General features: G+C 43.2%; 1 protein-coding gene across 1 annotated transcript in view; it reads right to left on the bottom strand.

Annotated features, from left to right (window-relative positions):
• Nucleotides 1–19,751, bottom strand: part of CEP89 (centrosomal protein 89) — a 138,731-nt gene that overhangs the window by 88,372 nt on the left and 30,608 nt on the right. Inside the window, exons 9-11 of the mRNA XM_073605785.1 lie at nt 18,086–18,136; nt 13,036–13,119; nt 810–913 (exon numbers count right to left, since the gene is read on the bottom strand). Of these exons, the coding sequence (XP_073461886.1) occupies nt 810–913; nt 13,036–13,119; nt 18,086–18,136 (239 nt within the window). The remainder of the gene's footprint in view (nt 1–809; nt 914–13,035; nt 13,120–18,085; nt 18,137–19,751) is intronic.

Genomic DNA, 19,751 nt, shown 5'->3' with positions numbered 1-19,751 from the left:
CTCTTCACTCTATCCGGCTATGCATTTTTCCCCATTGCTATGTTGTTTTGGGTTACTATTGTAGACTCATGGTGTAGTGCCTGAATTGTGGATTTGTTATTTTGTGATGTGAGCTTTTTAACAAGTTAAATTTTAGGGCACACGAATGCAAGATATTACCCAATTTTGGGTAAAATATAAATCAATGAGGTTGCACCAAGCACATAGATACCCAACATGCCAAGGCTTAAATTTGCATGTGCCCATAATGGCGACAAACTTCGGTAACCTATGTGTTCCATAGTTGACATTTTAAAAGCCCCCTACAGATGATCACTTTAGAGTTAACTGTGAATACTTGCCTCCCCTCCACCGGGCAACACCCGCCATGTAGCAGAATGGGGACGGACGGGGACAGGGGAGGGGGGTGAGTTGGGCCCACAGTCCCAAGGGTCATAGAAAGCCATCAGCTTGTGAAGTGCAGCCAGGAGTGCATGTAGGACCCCCACCCTTCCCCTTTCACCAATGAACGACATATATCGTGGCAGTAAAAGGGTTAGGTCACCTATTTTCCCCTAAAAACTCTATGCATTATTATGTCCTCAATACATTAAGATGCTGTGCTCATTTTTTTTTAAATAGATGTTTACTTCTTCAAATAATTAATTGTCTTCCCCTCCCTGTCCTACAGATTGCAGGACGGACCAAACGTTGGATGCGTGGCTCGTTCCCTACCCACGCATGCACAGTCTGCTCTGTCCATCTATAGCCTGCTCAGCCCCAAATGAATCTCAGATTTATAACTTAATCTTGTAAAAACAAACATTTACCATTCTTTAGCATTTACGGGTCTTTCTTGCTCCAACACCTGGTGCAAGGTCTCATTCTCCTCAATCACCTGCTTGAGACGGCGCTTAAAATTTTTCATTTCCTCCTAAACAATAGAAAATGGAAGAGATTGACTTACAAAGACAAAAAAAAAAAAAAATTACTATGAACTTTTATTGGACGATACTCAACATGGGACTGATGTGAATGCACAATATATGTAAAGTGCTGCATAAATTGGTGGCACTATATAAAAGTACCTGTAATAAATAAAATAAATGTTTAACAACCCCTTACCACCATACTGTAAGGAAAGGAAAAAAAAAAAAAAAAAAAAAAAACCTGTGGTGAGATTATTGGTCTATTTCTGGAGTGATGTTTTTAAAGAAAGGAATAGCCCTTGATTGCCCAGTGCTGTCAACGGAGTCATCATGGGACGGCTCGGCTCACAGACACAGCGTACAGAGCCAATCCGAGCAACTCTGTACCATGTAATCACTGTACCAATCACAACGATCACAAAATGTAAACAGTACAACTGTTTACATTTGGAAGCCTGCCATTTTCTCTTACAATGGAGGAAGGGGAAGGAGGAGAAATAAATGTATAGATTATTTATTAGATCCAGAGCAAAAGAAACAGCAGATTCAAGTGAGTGGGTGGGTAGGAGTCCATGTTGATTGTGGGATCTTTTTTTTAACCCTTTCCCTTCCTCCCCTGTATATCTGATCCCCATCCTGTCTATTGACTTGTATATTAACCACTTCAACTCCATCCTCCCACTGCATGTGAACAGTGCAATTAACCCCTTCACCTTGTCCTCACTTTATGTATGACCTATGATTCTGCTGTATCTACTGAACCATTACCAAGGCTCCATGTTTTAACACCCCCTTCCCCCCTCAGGGGTCGTTTTGGGGGTGTTTATACTGTCCTGGCATTTTTATTATTTGTTTGAATATTGTTTTATTTGTTCAAGTATAAAATACAGACATAGAAAAGACTACATTGTGTCAATTCGTATTTGAAAGTGTATCTGACAAACAACTATTGTCTGGGACCCATGGAAGGGGAGCATGGTAGAATCATAGGGACATTGGATGTGCCTGGCATTTTTATTTGATAGGATTTATAAGGGAAACTGGTTTGGTCGTGAGAGAGAGAGTGTGAGAGAGAGAATGCGAGAGAGCGAGGGAGAGCGAGCGAGAGAGCAACAGTGAGCCCGAGAGAGAGCGCAAGAGAGAGCACAAGAGAGACAGAGAGAGAGCGCAAGAGAGAGCACAAGAGAGAGCACAAGAGAGAGCACAAGAGAGAGCACAAGAGAGAGACCACGCAAGAGAGCACGCAAAAGAGCGAGAGAGCACGCGAGAGAGAGAGAGAGAGAGCACGCAAGAGAGAGAGAGAGAGAGAACGCAAGAGAGAGAGAGAGAGAGCATGCGAGAGAGAGAGAGCACACAACAGAGAGAGCACGCAACAGAGAGAGCACGCAACAGAGAGAGAGAGCACGCAACAGAGAGAGAGAGCACGCAACAGAGAGAGAGAGCACGCAACAGAGAGAGCACGCAACAGAGAGAGAGAGCGCGCAACAGAGAGAGAGCGCGCAAGAGAGAGAGCGCGCAAGAGAGAGAGCGCGCAAGAGAGAGCGCGCGCAAGAGAGAGCACACAAGAGAGAGAGAGCACACAAGAGAGAGAGCACAACAGAGAGAGAGCACGCAAGAGAGAGAGCACGCAAGAGAGAGAGCACGCAAGAGAGAGAGAGAGCACGCAAGAGAGAGAGAGAGCACGCAAGAGAGAGAGAGAGCACGCAAGAGAGAGAGCACGCAAGAGAGAGAGAGCACGCAAGAGAGAGAGAGCACGCAAGAGAGAGAGAGAGAGAGCACGCAAGAGAGAGAGAGAGAGAGCACGCAAGAGAGAGAGAGAGAGAGAGAGCACGCAAGAGAGAGAGAGAGAGCACGCAAGAGAGAGAGCACGCAAGAGAGAGAGCACGCAAGAGAGAGAGAGCACACAACAGAGAGAGAGCACGCAAGAGAGAGAGAGAGCACGCGAGAGAGAGAGAGAGAGCACGCGAGAGAGAGAGAGCACGCTAGAGAGAGAGAGAGCACGCTAGAGAGAGAGAGAGCATGCTAGAGAGAGAGAGAGCATGCTAGAGAGAGAGAGCGCACGCTAGAGAGAGAGAGCGCACGCTAGAGAGAGAGCGCACGCTAGAGAGAGAGAGAGAGCACGCAAGAGAGAGAGCACGCAAGAGAGAGAGAGAGCACGCAAGAGAGAGAGAGAGCACGCAAGAGAGAGAGCACGCAAGAGAGAGAGAGAGCACGCAAGAGAGAGAGAGAGCACGCAAGAGAGAGAGCGCGCGAGAGAGAGAGCGCGCGAGAGAGAGAGCGTGAGAGGGAGAGAGAGCGTGAGAGAGAGAGCGCGTGCGAGAGAGAGCGCGCGAGAGAGAGCGAGCGAGAGCGCGAGAGAGAGCGCGAGAGAGAGCGCGAGAGAGAGCGCGAGAGAGAGCGCGAGAGAGAGCATGCGAGAGAACACGAGAGAAAGTGAGAGCACGAGACTGTATATATGCACATATAATTTTTTTACTATATGTATTATATGTTAATAAACATAATATAGTAAAAAATACTACAAAAAAAAAAAACAACTTAAAATTAACTTGTGTACAGTGTTGCATGACATAGTAATTGTCAGTCAAACTTTCACATCACTGAAACCTGGAAAATGGCCTGGCAAAGAAGGCATATAACAAGCTGGTACTGGAGTGGTTAAATCAAATGGATTTACGAGGAAATGCAATGTGCTGTAGTCCACAGCAAGCAGCATACACGTCTTCCAAACATTGCAATCATATCAGTGAACGCTAAATTCTAATTGGGCTTACTGTATTTTAACCTTTTCCGATTTCTTTTGGCAAGTGAAATGTGTACCCCCCTCTTCCCCACTGACTGGCTGATGCTTTCAAATACAGAAAAATTTACCTGCAATCTATTTATTATATTTTTTCCTTTTTATAATGTATTGTGAAAAAAAGCGAAGTCCCTTCTAGTTTTCTGATTTATGTTACAAAAGAAAAAAAAAACCCCACAGAGTACACAGCTAGAAAGAAGGTCCTGGACAATGCAGTCTACGTTGTAACAAGCAACAAAATTAGGCTTACACAATAAGAACACATCAAGGAGTGCGGCCATTAAGGCCAAATTCACACTGTGATTTTACAGGATTTCTTTGTGCTTTTTTTTATTTGGTGCTTTAGGAGTGATGTGCTATAGACTTATTATGAGCGCACCAGAAAAATGAGCACAACACATTTCTTCAGGTGCCCCTATTGAAGTCTATTGGGCTAAAAACTCCCAAAACCCAAATCTGTCCTGAAAAGAAGCTCCTGTACTTTTTCCACATGCCCCCTAGGCACTCAGGTATGAACAGGCACCATTTAAAACAACATTTTTACTCTTGAGTGTTTTGAAGCTTGGAGCCTAAATGTTTGTACAGCTATCAGGCATTCTGTCATAAAGTGTTTGCGTGTCCAATGGGAAGAACTCTACTGCATGATTTCACTGATATTCATTAACCACTTGCTGACTGATGTGTGTATATAAATGTCGTGTCAAGAAGTAGGTTTTACTGCAGCTCCTGCAGCTCCAGCCATGTTCTTGGTATTGTTTTTTTTTTCTTTTTTGAGCTGCCGATTGGCTGTTTTGTAAAAGTGATCTGAGCAGTTTTGCAGCCACCCAATCATATTTCTAGCACTGTGAAGAGACTCCCCCCCACCTGCTACCACCTGTAGTGTTAACCTCTCGGTAAGTGACCGGGGTGGCTTTACACAGAGGGGATGGAAGAACATCCGTTCCCTAATCACCTCTGTGAGGATAAAGATAAAATCCGGAATCGATGAGGATTTCGTCACTGGTATAGCGGTGGTTTCTAGCAGTCTCATGTAATATGTTCACAGTCTCAAAGTCTCTTGTATCATACAGTCTTTGACCATCGCCTGTCTCATGGCTGCAGTCTCTGGCCATCTCCTGTCTCATGTCTGCAGTCTCTGGCCATCTCCTGTCTCATGTCTGCAGTCTCTGACCATCTCCTGTCTCATGTCTGCAGTCTCTGACCATCTCCTGTCTCATGTCTGCAGTCTCTGACCATCTCCTGTCTCATGTCTGCAGTCTCTGACCATCTCCTGTCTCATGTCTGCAGTCTCTGACCATCTCCTGTCTCATGTCTGCAGTCTCTGGCCATCTCTTGTATCATGTCTGCAGTCTCTGGCCATCTCTTGTATCATGTCTGCAGTCTCTGACCATCTCCTGTCTCATGTCTGCAGTCTCCGACCATCTCCTGTCTCATGTCTGCAGTCTCTGACCATCTCCTGTCTCATGTCTGCAGTCTCTGACCATCTCCTGTCTCATGTCTGCAGTCTCTGACCATCTCCTGTCTCATGTCTGCAGTCTCTGACCATCTCCTGTCTCATGTCTGCAGTCTCTGACCATCTCCTGTCTCATGTCTGCAGTCTCTGACCATCTCCTGTCTCATGCCTGCAGTCTCCGACCATCTCTTGTATCATGTCTGCAGTCTCTGACCATCTCTTGTATCATGCCTGCAGTCTCCGACCATCTCTTGTATCATGTCTGCAGTCTCTGACCATCTCTTGTATCATGTCTGCAGTCTCCGACCATCTCTTGTATCATGTCTGCAGTCTCTGACCATCTCTTGTATCATGTCTGCAGTCTCTGACCATCTCCTGTCTCATGTCTGCAGTCTCTGACCCTGCTGTGTGTCTAATGTCACTGATACTGAATTTTATGCATGATCCTTTGGTGATGTTGGGGGCCACACTTGAGGTCCCTCTGGCCCCCTCTTACTAAGAAATCTGACCTTTCCCAGACTTGGACATCCAAATATCATACTGTATGAGCCAACACAAAAATTCTCATACAAAACAATGGAGTTTATTGGTTAAAAAAAAAAAGATCCAGCTTTGTACAGTAGGGCATAGCAGCCAATCAGCTGATAAAGAAACCCAGTTATGTCTCTGTCTCTCCCTAGGCTCTTAAACATGAACCATTAAAAAGGAGAAAAATAGACCTTTTTCAAAAAAAGAAGATAAAACAACAAAACATCTGAAAGAGAGAACTTCAGTGGAGTCAGCTGAGCACATCAGTCATGACATATTTAGGTCAGCGAAGATACCAAGTAAAGAGGTTTTCAAAATATTTTTCTAATAGGGAATAGTCTGCTCATCTCAGATCAGACAATCAAACAATTTCCTCCAGTCTGGTAAAACCTCCCCAAAAATCAAAACCAAGAAAATAAACCTCCGTCCCAACTGAAAAAAGGAGAAAATTGTTTTGAAATTAAAACGTTGTTGTTGTTGAAAGAACTGAAGGCAAAAAGCTGTCGCCTCGCTTGTCCCTTAAAGTAAAACTCCAGCAATTTTTTTTTTCTTTAGCTAAAATATAGCTGTTGACAAAATCAAAAATGAGATACATGCTGCAATTTGTCACTAATTTAGCAGCTACAGGCGTCATCCCGGTATTTTTTCTTTTCAGCCAGCAATTCCCTAAAGTGTAAAAGCCATCCTAGCGGCGGATTAGCCGCTGGATTGCTTTTACAGGTGGTGAGAGGGGTGAGACAAATGACAGAATATAATTTATACTATTTATGTACATTAAACACTGATCAAAGTAGATGAAAAGTGTTTTTTTTTTTAAGTTTTAATACTTTTTTTGTTCATGGATTGCATAAAAAAAAATTTTATTATTTTGGCAATGTAAAAGATGCTCTGGTCCATAGTAAGGATGAGCCGAACACCCCCCGGTTCGGTTCGCACCAGAACATCCGAACAGGCAAAAGAAAATTCAGAAGAACACACGAACATAAAAAATCAAAAGTGCTCATTTTAAAGGTTTATATGCAAGTTATTGTCATAAAAAGTGTTTGGGGACCCGAGTCCTGCCCCAGGGGACATGGATCCATGCAAAAATTTTTTTTAAGACGGACGTTTTTTCAGGAGCAGTGAGTTAATGCATAAAGTGAAACAATACAAATGAAATATTCCTTTAAATATTGTGCCTGGGGGGTGTCTATAGTATGCCTGTAAAGTGGCACATTTTTGACGTGTTTAGAACAGTCCCGCAGCAAAATGACATTTCTAAAGGAAAAATTGTCATTTAAAACTGATCGCGGCTGTAATGAATTGTCGCGTCTCGGCAATATAGATAAAACTCATTGAAAAAAACGGCATGGGGTCCCCCCCTCAGTCCATTACCAGGCACTTTGGGTCTGTTATGAATATTAAGGGGAACCCAGAACCAAAAATTACAAAAAAAAAAAAAATTGCGTGGTGGTCCCTCCAAAATCCATACCAGGCCCTTCAGGTCTGGTATGGATTTTAACCACTTGCCGACCGCCTCACGCATATATACGTGAGCAGAGCGGCACGGGCAGGCAAAATCACGTACCTGGTACGTGATTGCCTTCCCGCGGGCGAGGGGTCCGATCGGTGCCCGGTGCCATCGGCGTTTGGTTGGAAGCGATCAGAGATGAGGGGGAGACCATCCGATCGTGGCCCCCCCCTCGCGATCGCTCCCAGCCAATGAGAAACATCCCCTGCCTCTGTATAGTACACAGAGGCAGAGGATGTGATGTCAAGACATGTAAGTGCACCAACACACACACACAACACAGTAGAACATGCCAGGCACACTAAACACCCCCGATCCCCCCCCGATCCCCCCCCAAATCACCCCCCCGTCACAAACTGACACCAAGCAGTTTTTTTGTTTTGTTTTGTTTTTTTCCTGATTACTGCATAGTGTCAGTTTGTGACAGTTAGAAGTGGTAGGACAGTTAGTATTAGCCCCCTGTAGGTCTAGGGTACCCCCCTAACCCCCCCTAATAAAGTTTTAACCCCTTGATCACCCCCTGTCACCAGTGTCGCTAAGCGATCATTTTTCTGATCGCTGTATTAGTGTCGCTGGTGACGCTAGTTAGGGACGTAAATATTTAGGTTCGCTGTCAGCGTTTTATAGCGACAGGGACCCCCATATACTATCTAATAAATGTTTTAACCCCTTGATTGCCCCCTAGTTAACCCTTTCACCACTGATCACCGTATAACTGTTACGGGTGACGCTGGTTAGTTTATTTATTTTATATAGTGTCAGGGCACCCGCCGTTTATTACCGAATAAAGGTTTAGCCCCCTGATCGCCCGGCGGTGATATGCGTCGCCCCAGGCAGCGTCAGATTAGCGCCAGTACCGCGAACACCCACGCACGCACCGTACACGCACCGTACACCTCCCTTAGTGGTATAGTATCTGAACGCATCAATATCTGATCCGATCAGATCTATACTAGCGTCCCCAGCAGTTTAGGGTTCCCAAAAACGCAGTGTTAGCGGGATCAGCCCAGATACCTGCTAGCACCTGCGTTTTGCCCCTCCGCCCGGCCCAGCCCAGCCCACCCAAGTGCAGTATCGATCGATCACTGACACTTACAAAACACTAAACGCATAACGGCAGCGTTCACAGAGTCAGGCCTGATCCCTGCGATCGCTAACAGTTTTTTTGGTAGCATTTTGGTGAACTGGCAAGCACCAGCCCCAGGCAGCGTCAGGTTAGCGCCAGTACCGCTAACACCCACGCACGCACCGTACACCTCCCTTAGTGGTATAGTATCTGATCGGATCAATATCTGATCCGATCAGATCTATACTAGCGTCCCCAGCAGTTTAGGGTTCCCAAAAACGCAGTGTTAGTGGGATCAGCCCAGATACCTGCTAGCACCTGCGTTTTGCCCCTCCGCCCGGCCCAGCCCAGCCCACCCAAGTGCAGTATCGATCGATCACTGTCACTTTTTTTTGTAGCATTTTGGTGAACTGGCAAGCGCCAGCGGCCTAGTACACCCCGGTCGTAGTCAAACCAGCACTGCAGTAACACTTAGTGACGTGGCGAGTCCCATAAGTGCAGTTCAAGCTGGTGAGGTGGCAAGCACAAGTAGTGTCGCGCTGCCACCAAAAAGACAAACATAGGCCTGTCGTGCCCATAGTGCCCTTCCTGCTGCATTCGCCAATCCTAATTTGTGAACCCACCGCTTCTGCAGCGCCCGTACTTCCCCCATTCACATCCCCAACCAAATGCAGTCGGCTGCATGAGAGGCATTTATATGTCCTCCCGAGTACCCCTACCCAACGAACCCCCCCAAAAAAGATGTGTCTGCAGCAAGCGCGGATATAGACGTGACACCCGCTATTATTGTCCCTCCTGTCCTGATAATCCTGGTCTTTGCATTGGTGAATGTTTTGAACGCTACCATTCACTAGTTGAGTATTAGCGTAGGGTACAGCATTGCACAGACTAGGCACACTTTCACAGGGTCTCCCAAGATGCCATCGCATTTTGAGAGACCCGAACCTGGAACCGGTTACAGTTATAAAAGTTACAGTTACAAAAAAAAAGTGTAAAAAAAAAAAAAAAAAAAAAAACACAAACAAAAATAAAAAAAAATAGTTGTCGTTTTATTGTTCTCTCTCTCTCTATTGTTCTGCTCTTTTTTTACTGTATTCTATTCTGCAATGTTTTATTGTTATTATGTTTTATCATGTTTGCTTTTCAGGTATGCAATTTTTTATACTTTACCGTTTACTGTGCTTTATTGTTAACCATTTTTTTGTCTTCAGGTACGCCATTCACGACTTTGAGTGGTTATACCAGAATGATGCCTGCAGGTTTAGGTATCATCTTGGTATCATTCTTTTTAGCCAGCGGTCGGCTTTCATGTAAAAGCAATCCTAGCGGCTAATTAGCCTCTAGACTGCTTTTACAAGCAGTGGGAGGGAATGCCCCCCCCACCGTCTTCCGTGTTTTTCTCTGGCTCTCCTGCCTCAACAGGGAACCTGAGAATGCAGCCGGTGATTCAGCCAGCTGACCATAGAGCTGATCAGAGACCAGAGTGGCTCCAAACATCTCTATGGCCTAAGAAACCGGAAGCTACAAGCATTTTATGACTTAGATTTCGCCGGATGTAAACAGCGCCATTGGGAAATTGGGGGAGCATTTTATCACACCAATCTTGGTGTGGTCAGATGCTTTGAGGGCAGAGGAGAGATCTAGGGTCTAATAGACCCCAATTTTTTCAAAAAAGAGTACCTGTCACTACCTATTGCTATCATAGGGGATATTTACATTCCCTGAGATAACAATAAAAATGATTTAAAAAAAAAAAAAATGAAAGGAACAGTTTAAAAATAAGATAAAAAAGCAAAAAAATAATAAAGAAAAAAAAAAAAAAAAAAAAAAAGCACCCGTCCCCCCTGCTCTCGCGCTAAGGCGAACGCAAGCGTCGGTCTGGCGTCAAATGTAAACAGCAATTGCACTATGCATGTGAGGTATCACCGCGAAGGTCAGATCGAGGGCAGTAATTTTAGCAGTAGACCTCCTCTGTAAATCTAAAGTGGTAACCTGTAAAGGCTTTTAAAGGCTTTTAAAAATGTATTAATTTTGTTGCCACTGCACGTTTGTGCGCAATTTTAAAGCATGTCATGTTTGGTATCCATGTACTCGGCCTAAGATCATCTTTTTTATTTCATCAAACATTTGGGCAATATAGTGTGTTTTAGTGCATTAAAATTTAAAAAAGTGTGTTTTTTCCACAAAAAATGCGTTTGAAAAATCGCTGTGCAATTACTGTGTGAAAAAAAAAAATGAAACACCCACCATTTTAATCTGTAGGGCATTTGCTTTAAAATAATATATAATGTTTGGGGGTTCAAAGTAATTTTCTTGCAAAAAAAAATTATTTTTTCATGTAATCAAAAAGTGTCAGAAAGGGCTTTGTCTTCAAGTGGTTAGAAGACATTTTGGAAAGTAGACACCCCAAGCTATTTGCTGAGAGTCATGTCGAGTCCATGGAATATTTTATATTGTGACACAAGTTGCGGGAAAGAGACAAATTTTTTTTTTTTTTTTTGCACAAAGTTGTCACTAAATGTTATATTGCTCAAACATGCCATGGGAATATGTGAAATTACACCCCAAAATAAATTCTGTTGCTTCTCCTGAGTACGGGGATACCACATGTGTGGGACTTTTTGGGAGCCTAGCCGCGCACGGGACCCCGAAAACCAAGCACCGCCTTCAGGCTTTCTAAGGCCGTAAATTTTTGATTTCACTCTTCACTGCCTATCACAGTTTCGGAGGCCATGGAATGCCCAGGTGGCACAAACCCCCCCCAAATGACCCAATTTTGGAAAGTAGACACCCCAAGCTATTTGCTGAGAGGTATAGTGAGTATTTTGCAGACCTCACTTTTTGTCACAAGGTTTTGAAAATTGAAAAAAGAAAAAAAAAAAATTTTTTCTGGTCTTTCTTCATTTTCAAAAACAAATGAGAGCTGCAAAATACTCACCATGCCTCTCAGCAAATAGCTTGGGGTGTCTACTTTCCAAAATGGGGTCATTTGGGGGAGGGTTGTGCCATCTTGGCATTTTATGGCCTTCAAAACTGTGATAGGTAGTGAGGAGTGAAATCAAAAATGTGTGCCCTTAGAAATCCTGAAGGTGGTGCTGGGTTTTCGGGGCCCCGTACGCGGCTAGGCTCCCAAAAAGTCCCACACATGTGGTATCCCCGTACTCAGGAGAAGCAGCTGAATGTATTTTGGGGTGCAATTCCACATAGCCCATGGCCTATGTGAGCAATATATCATTTAGTGACAACTTTTTGTAAAATTTTTTTTTTTTTTTTTTGTCATTATTCAATCACTTGGGACAAAAAAAATAAATATTCAATGGGCTCAACATGCCTCTCAGCAATTTCCTTGGGGTGTCTACTTTCCAAAATGGGGTGATTTGTGGGGGTTTTGTTCTGCCCTGCCATTTTAGCACCTCAAGAAATGACATAGGCAGTCATAAACTAAAAGCTGTGTAAATTCCAGAAAATGTACCCTAGTTTGTAGACGCTATAACTTTTGCGCAAACCAATAAATATACGTTTATTGACATTTTTTTTACCAAAGACATGTGGCCGAATACATTTTGGCCTAAATGTATGACTAAAATTTAGTTTATTGGATTTTTTTTATAACAAAAAGTAGAAAATATAATTTTTTTTCAAAATTTTCAGTCTTTTTCCGTTTATAGCGCAAAAAATAAAAACGGCAGAGGTGATCAAATACCATCAAAAGAAAGCTCTATTTGTGGGAAGAAAAGGACGCAAATTTAGTTTGGGTAGAGCATTGCATGACCGCGCAATTAGCAGTTAAAGCGACGCAGTGCCAAATTGTAAAAAGTGCTCTGGTCAGGAAGGGGGTAAATCCTTCCGGGGCTGAAGTGGTTAAGGAGAACCCTGCACCAAAAAAAAAAAAAAAAAATGGCGTAGGGGTCCCACCCAAAATCCATACCAGACCCTTATCTGAGCACGCAACCTGGCAGGCCGCAGGAAAAGAGGGGGGAGGGGGGGGTTATGAGAGAGCGCCCCCCACCCACCCCCGAACCGTACCAGGCCACATGCCTTCAACATGGGGAGGGTGCTTTGGAGTCTGACCGGCTTTCGAATTTGCCCCGAACACCGCATATTGTTCAGTGTTCGCCGGAACATCCGAACAACTAAAGTTCAGCCCAAACTTATGCTCGGGCCGAACCGTCCATGGGTCCATTTTGATGTTACAGTCACATGTTCATATGACCTGGTTTCATAAATTTTTTTTTATTATCTCTCCCATTAGCAGCTACCTGTATATGAGGAAGTGTGGTCAGCTACCCCATTAAGAGCTGTTGAGATAAACATAGCATAGCTGAAGTGTGAGTGGAAGATGCAGCACAAAGAGCCAATCAATTCATGCACTGACAAGAAGCATGGGGATAAGAGGAGAGAGCAGAGTGACAGATGAGCTCCTCACTGTGTGGATTTTTCCTCTCACTACCAAGTCACAGGTTAGCGGTGGTCCCAGGATGACCTGGACTCAGAGGAAGTGGGTTGATTGATGTTGGCCATCATACTGAGGCCATCTAGTAGCAGACATAAGTACTGCAGGGGAAATCTCTGATTTCAAGGTGAACATTGTAGCAAAAGCTGTTTGTTTATTTTTTTCATATATCTTTTAAAGATCTATTCAGCTTTATCTTGTTTATTTTGGTAGGAGTTCTGTTTTAGCACACACACAGATAAGATAACTTGCATTGAGCCGATACAAAAACCAAAAGAAAAAAGGATAGAAATGTGTAAAAATCTATTTGCACTCACCTCGAAGGACAGGATCAAGTTGTCTTTTTCCTTCAATCTGTCTTCATATGCCAGTAGCAGTGGTGACAAGTATTTCATATCCAGCTGCACAACATAATAAGATCTCACTGACCGGATTTCAGCAAATGGATTTCAGAGAAGTTACATGGAGTGCTGATAACTCTGCTGATAATCTCACTCATGCCAACCGCTACTGAATATACATACAATGGAACAAAAAGATTTTTCTAGAAAATCTTCAAAACAGATCCCTATCACAAGTGTATGTCAAGCCAAAACGTTTTACTCTAGGTTTTAAATGATGACACCACTGGGTGTCAATACACTATATTGTCAAAAGTATTGGGACGCCGGCCTTTCCACGCACATGAACTTTAATGGCACCCCAGTCTTAGTCCGTAGGGTTCAATATTGAGTTGGCCCGCCCTTTGCCACTGTAACAGCTTCAGCTCTTCTGGGAAGGCCGTCCACAAGGTTTAGGAGTGTGTCTATGAGAATGTTTGACCATTCTTCCAGAAGCGCATTTGTGAGGTCAGCCACTGATGTTGGATGAGAAGGTCTGGCTCGCAGTCTCCGCTCTAATTCATCCCAATCGGGTTGAGGTCAGGATACTGTGCAGGCCAGTCAAGTTGCTCCACCCCAAACTCGCTCATCCATGTCTTTATGGACCTTGCTTTGTGCACTGGTGCTTAGTCATGTTGGAACAGGAAGGGGCCATCGCCAAACTGTTCACACAAAGTTGGGAGCATGAAATTGTCCAAAATGTCTTGGTATGCTGATGCCTTAAGACAGCTGATGCCCAACCGCTGGCCCGCGGGCCACATGTGGCCCGCCACCTCCTGCTCTGGGATAGCGGGTCGGCAAACCCAAATCTGGAGTTTCCGACCCGCCATCCCCAAGCATCAGTGTGAAGAACGGAGCCGGCACTAGAGGAAGCAGAGCCAATGCTTCCTGTATAGCGCCGGCCTGTCACAGGCGGAGTGATACCAAATGTACTCCGCTTGTGACGGAAGCGATACAGGAAGTATCAGCCCTACTCTCTACTGCAGCTGCATGCTTCCTCTAGCACCGGCTCCTGTCACACTGATGCTCCGGGATAGTGGGTTGGGAACTACCCACCAACAGTAGCCATCAGCAATACTCAACCAACAGTACCCGCCAGCAGTACCCACCAGTAATACCCACCAGCAGTACCCATCAGTTATACCCACCAGCAGGACCCGCCCTGGAGGACAGCCAGAAGCAGCCACCAGCCATACCCCCCTGGGGGACAGCAGCAGCCGATACCTGCAGGAATCCAGAGGAAGAAGTAAAGATTAAGGTCAGTTGAGGTGCAGGTAATCCGCAGTGCATCAGTGTAAAAGCAGCCTGAGGCCCCTTTCACACGATTGGTCCGATCCGGTCTGCCTGTCCGTTTTTCAGGCGGACCCAGTCGGACCCTCAATTTACCTCTATAGAGCGGCAGATGTAAACAGACCTGTGTCCGTTTACACCCAGCTATCTCCAATCCGATCCACTTAAAAAAAAAAACAGACGGGGATCCGTCCCCCTTCTGTCTGGGTGGATCGGATCGGAGGACCCATAGAGTAGAGCGGGCTGTGTCCGTGTCTGCTCTGCATATGCTGAGTGGACACAGACCTGTCATATGCCCGCTCTGCACATTGTTGCCCGCAACCGGTTACCAAGTCACTAAAGTGGCCCTAGCTCCTCAAAAGGTTGGGCACCCCTGCCTTAAGAGTTCCCCTCAATGGAACTAGGGGGCCAAGCCCAACCCCTGAAAAAAAAAAAAAAAACCCACACCATAATTCCCCCTTCACCAAATCATTTGGACCAGTGCACAAAACAAGGTCCATAAAGACATGGATGAGTTTGGGGTGGAGGAACTTGACTTGGCCTGCACAGTGTCCTGACCTCAACCCGATTGAACACTTTTGGGATGAATTAGAGCGGAGACTGAGAGCCAGGCCTTCTCGTCCAACATCAGTGCCTGACCTCACAAATGCTCTTCTGGAAGAATGGCCAAACATTTCCATAGACACCCTCCTAAACCTTGTGGACGGCCTTCCCAGAAGAGTTGAAGCTGTTATAGCTGCAAAGGGTGGGCCAACTCAATATTGAACCCTACAGACTTGTAGTGTCTGCCCTGTACACACACAAAGTTGGTCGGAAATTCCGAACGTCAAGAACGCGGTGACGTACAACACGTACGACGAGCTGAGAAAAATGAAGTTCAATAGCCAGTGCTGCTCTTCTGCTTGATTCCGAGCATGCGTGGCACTTTGTGCGTCGGAATTGTCTACACGCAATCGGAAATAAACACGAACGGATTTTGTTGTTGGAAAATTTTAGATCTAGCTCTCAAACTTTGTGTGTCAGAAATTCCGATGGAAAAAGTCCGATGGAGCCTACACACGGTCGGACTTTCCGACAACAAGCTCCGATCGCAAAGTCCGACCGTGTGTACAGGGCATAAGACTGGGGTGCCATTAAATTTCCTGTGTGTGTAAAGGCAGGCGTCCCAATACTTTTGAAAATATAGTATATATGCGGCCTCGTGGAAGTGGATTTGTATCTGTGGAGCTGCATATATATGCCAATGTGCTTGTGCTGAGATAATGCTGCACAGCACACTTCCAGCACGGAGACCAAGCTGTCATGGACTCTGGGTCTCACTAATGACTGGGAACTAGGAGGACCGCTTCCTGATCACTTAATCAATGTGATAGCCTATGATTGGCTATCACAGTATTCAGTCATTGTACAGCCCCACCCCTGTGTTTTATGTCTTCTCTGTAAGCACCGTGTCATGTTGCCCCCACTGCATTTTGGGTAAAATGCAGCTAACCCACGTGGGTTAGCTGCACTTTCCCATAGACTTCAATTATGTCCCATGGTTTTGCTGCACTTTCTGAAAGCGCATCAAATCAGCACGACATACTTGGTAAACCGGTATCAGTGCCAATACCGAGTATTTTCACAAGCACTCGTAAAAAAGCTCCAATACCTGAAACCGATATCTTTGCGGTGCGATTTGAGCCCCTACAAAATGAACTGCACTACAAAGAATTGCAAGCGATTTAAACAGGAATGCGGTGAGATTCCTGTCTGAATCACATGCAGTTTTCCACACCGCTCCTGTGTGAACCCAGGCTTGTCATACTGATTTCACCCTGGGTTTACACAGGAGAGGGGGGGGGGACTGCATGCATTTCAGACAAGAAACGCACAACATTTGTGTTCAAATCGCATACGGATTCATTGCAGTGTGATTTGAGCTCATTCATTTTGTATGAGCTCAAATCGCACAGTAAAGGTATCGGTATCAGCGAGTACTTGACCAAAAATATCAATACCCATACTCGATAAAAGTCAGGTATTGATGCAACCCTAGCTGTAACCCCGGGTCAGGCTATTTTTTATTTTTTTGCCATCTGTGTCCCACTAGGGACATTTCCCTTCACTTCCTGTCCCATAGCCTGAACAGGAAGTGAACTGAAATCCTACCAAAGTGAGGGAATTCCTGGTTGTCACCAGAACTCGTGTCCCCATTGGAATGGTACCTCCTCTATTCCTGTTCTAGGGACAACCCAAAATGTGGGATTTTCTTTTACTTAACATTAAACAGGACAAATAGAGAGGGTGAATCTCCCTCACACAGATAGCAATAAAAACCTGAAAGGGTTTCTATCCCCTCTCCACTCCATCCAAAAAAATATATACATATACATGTATGTACATGTGGACAATTTTATTTAACACTGACAGGGATGCCTACTACGGTCCGCTTTAGTCATTTATAGTATAACTTTCTAATAAAAAAAAAAAATATATATATATATATATATATATATATATATATATATATATATATAAATATAAATATATATATAAATATATATTTTTATTTTTATTTTTTTTAAATAATTACATAAATTTAAAAATGTAAAAAAATATATATGTATAAATATTTAAATTTATGCGTTTATTTAAATTATATATATATATATATATATATATATATATATATATATATATATATATATATATATAAAATATAATATATTTAAATATATATATATATATATATATATATATATATATATATATATATATATATATATATATATATATATATATATATATATATATATATATATATATAATTTAAATGAATGCATAAATTTAAATATTTATACATATATATTTTTTTACATTTTTAAATTTATGTAATTATTTAAAAAAATAAATAAATAAATAAAATATATATATATATATATATATATATATATATATATATATATTTATTTTTTTTATTAGAAAGTTATACTATAAATGACTAAAGCGGACCGTAGTAGGCATCCCTGTCAGTGTTAAATAAAATTGTCCAACTGCTTCTTATTGTGCTGGACAACTTGGTCTAATAAAAGCGGAGTTCCAGCCTGTAAAAAATAAAAACAAATTTAAATAAAAGTCAGCAGCTACAAATACTGTAGCTGCTGACTTTTAATATAAAGGACACTTACCTGTCCAAGGATGCCGCGATGTCGGCACCCTGTGCCGATTTCTTAATCAGCTTCGAGTGCAGGCGCCAGCATTGTAAGTAAGGGAAACCGGCTGTTTGCTTCAGGCTTCACAGCTGGTTTCCTACTTCGCATGCACGAGTTGCGCTACGCTTTCTAAATTGGTCCCACCGTCTTCTGGGGCCTGCGTGTGTGTCCCATGAGGCAGCAGGGGGGAAGTAGGGTCTGGGAATGTCATAGATCGCAGGTCAGCAATCTTACCCGGAAGTAGGCGCGGGCACCTGTGAAGATCGGGTACACGCTCCCTTGCAAAAAAAAATTCAAATATGGGGGAGGGTGTGAACAAGCGGAGCTTCCCTTTTTGGGTGGAGCTCCGCTTTAAAAGGTAGTTGAAAAATAGCAAACTAACTGGCAGGATCAACAGGCAATAAAACAATATTACAAGGGGACTCAGAAAAACAAAGACTGCTGTGATAATGCTAGCGACATGTCCCTTTTTTTATTTTGCCCAGAGTTCCACTTTAACTTACCAGCCAGGGTGGCGGAGGTCCTCTGGGTGGTAACCCGCCAATCTTCAGGTTCTAAAACAAGAATAAAATAAATGAATAAAAAAAAAAAAAAAAAATGTACGTATAGACCAAAAAAAAAAAAAAAAATTAGCTTTTCCCCTTCCCTAATTGGCATGTATTCAGGTATGTCAAGGGGTCAATCGCGTCCTTCAAAATGCAGTTCTGTATTCATTAATACACATAATTATTATTTTTTGGGGATGGCTGTTTATTCTTGAGTGCCTTAACCACTTCAGCTCCGGAAGGTTTACCCCCCCTTAATGACCAGGCCATTTTTTGCGATACGGCACTGCGTTATTTTAACTTACAATTGCGCGGTCGTGCAGCGCTGTACCCAGATAAAATTTATGTAATTTTTTTCCCACAAATAGTTTTCTTTTGGTGATATTTGTACACCTCTACGGTTTTTACTTTTTGCGCAATAAACAAAGAAAAACCAACAATTAAAAAAAAAACAATATTTTTTACTTTCTGCTATAAACCATACCTGATAAACAAAAATGTAAAAAAGTCAAATTCCTTTATCAATACGTATTCTGCTACATATTTTTGGTAAAAAAAAATCTCCAATAAGCGTATATCGATTGGTTTGAAAGTTATAGCATCTACAAGCTATGGGATATATTTTTTTTTATACTAGTAATGGCGGCGATCAGTGACTTATAGCGGGACTGCGATATTGCGGCAGACAAATTGGACACTTACTGACACTTTTTTGGGGACCAGTGACACTAATACAGTGATCAGTGCTAAAAAAAATACACTGTCACTGTACTAATGACACTGGCAGGGAAGGGTTAATATCAGGGGCGATTAAAGGTTTAACTGTGTTCCCAACCAGTGTGTTGCTACACTGTGTGAGGTGCTTTTGCAGGGACACAAATTACATTTCTTCTGTACTAATGACACTGGCTGGGAAGGGGTTAACATCAGGGGTGATCAAAGGGTTAAATGTGTGCTTAAGTTGTGCTTACTAATTGTGGGGGAGGTGCTTTGACAAGGGGAAGGCAAAGATTTGTGTTCCTACTTAGCAGAAACACGGGATCAGTACCGTCCCCTCTGACAGAACGACAATCTGCCTTAAGGCTGCCGTTCTGCTTGTGTCCCGTCCAATCACGGTGGGAGTGGGTCGACAGGCGTGCGCGCCTCAGACCTCGGAAGTGCAGGATCATGTACCTGTACGCGATTCACTGCATCGCGATGCACTGAGGTGGACACTTTGTTGGTGGTCCTCTGTCTGCAGGTGGTGGATGGACAATAATGAGGCTTTTTTCTTACTTTCGATCATTGACGGCTCAAATTTTATTTGGGAGATCTAAACAGAGGGATTCCTTTGATTGGCACTTTATAATTCAGTGGCGTTCATTGGCTTTCTTTACATGGACACTTGAGAGGACTTTTTTTAATATGCTTTATATATTTTTATTTGTGTTTTTCATTTTATTACACTTTTTTTTTTTTTTTTTAAGTATATGTTTATATTGAATGTGTACTGTATATTTAGCTCTGTACTTTATGTACATATTCATATCAAATAGATTTTTCAGTTTCTACAAAAGTGACCGGACCTCTTTTAAATTCTCTGTGTTGGCGTTTGGAACATTGGCAATTGTGTATTCTTACTTGA

The sequence above is a fragment of the Aquarana catesbeiana genome, linkage group LG11, assembly GCF_042186555.1.
Source record: "Aquarana catesbeiana isolate 2022-GZ linkage group LG11, ASM4218655v1, whole genome shotgun sequence".
Classification (NCBI taxonomy): Eukaryota; Metazoa; Chordata; class Amphibia; order Anura; family Ranidae; genus Aquarana; species Aquarana catesbeiana.
This window is presented reverse-complemented; position numbering and strand designations above follow the sequence as displayed.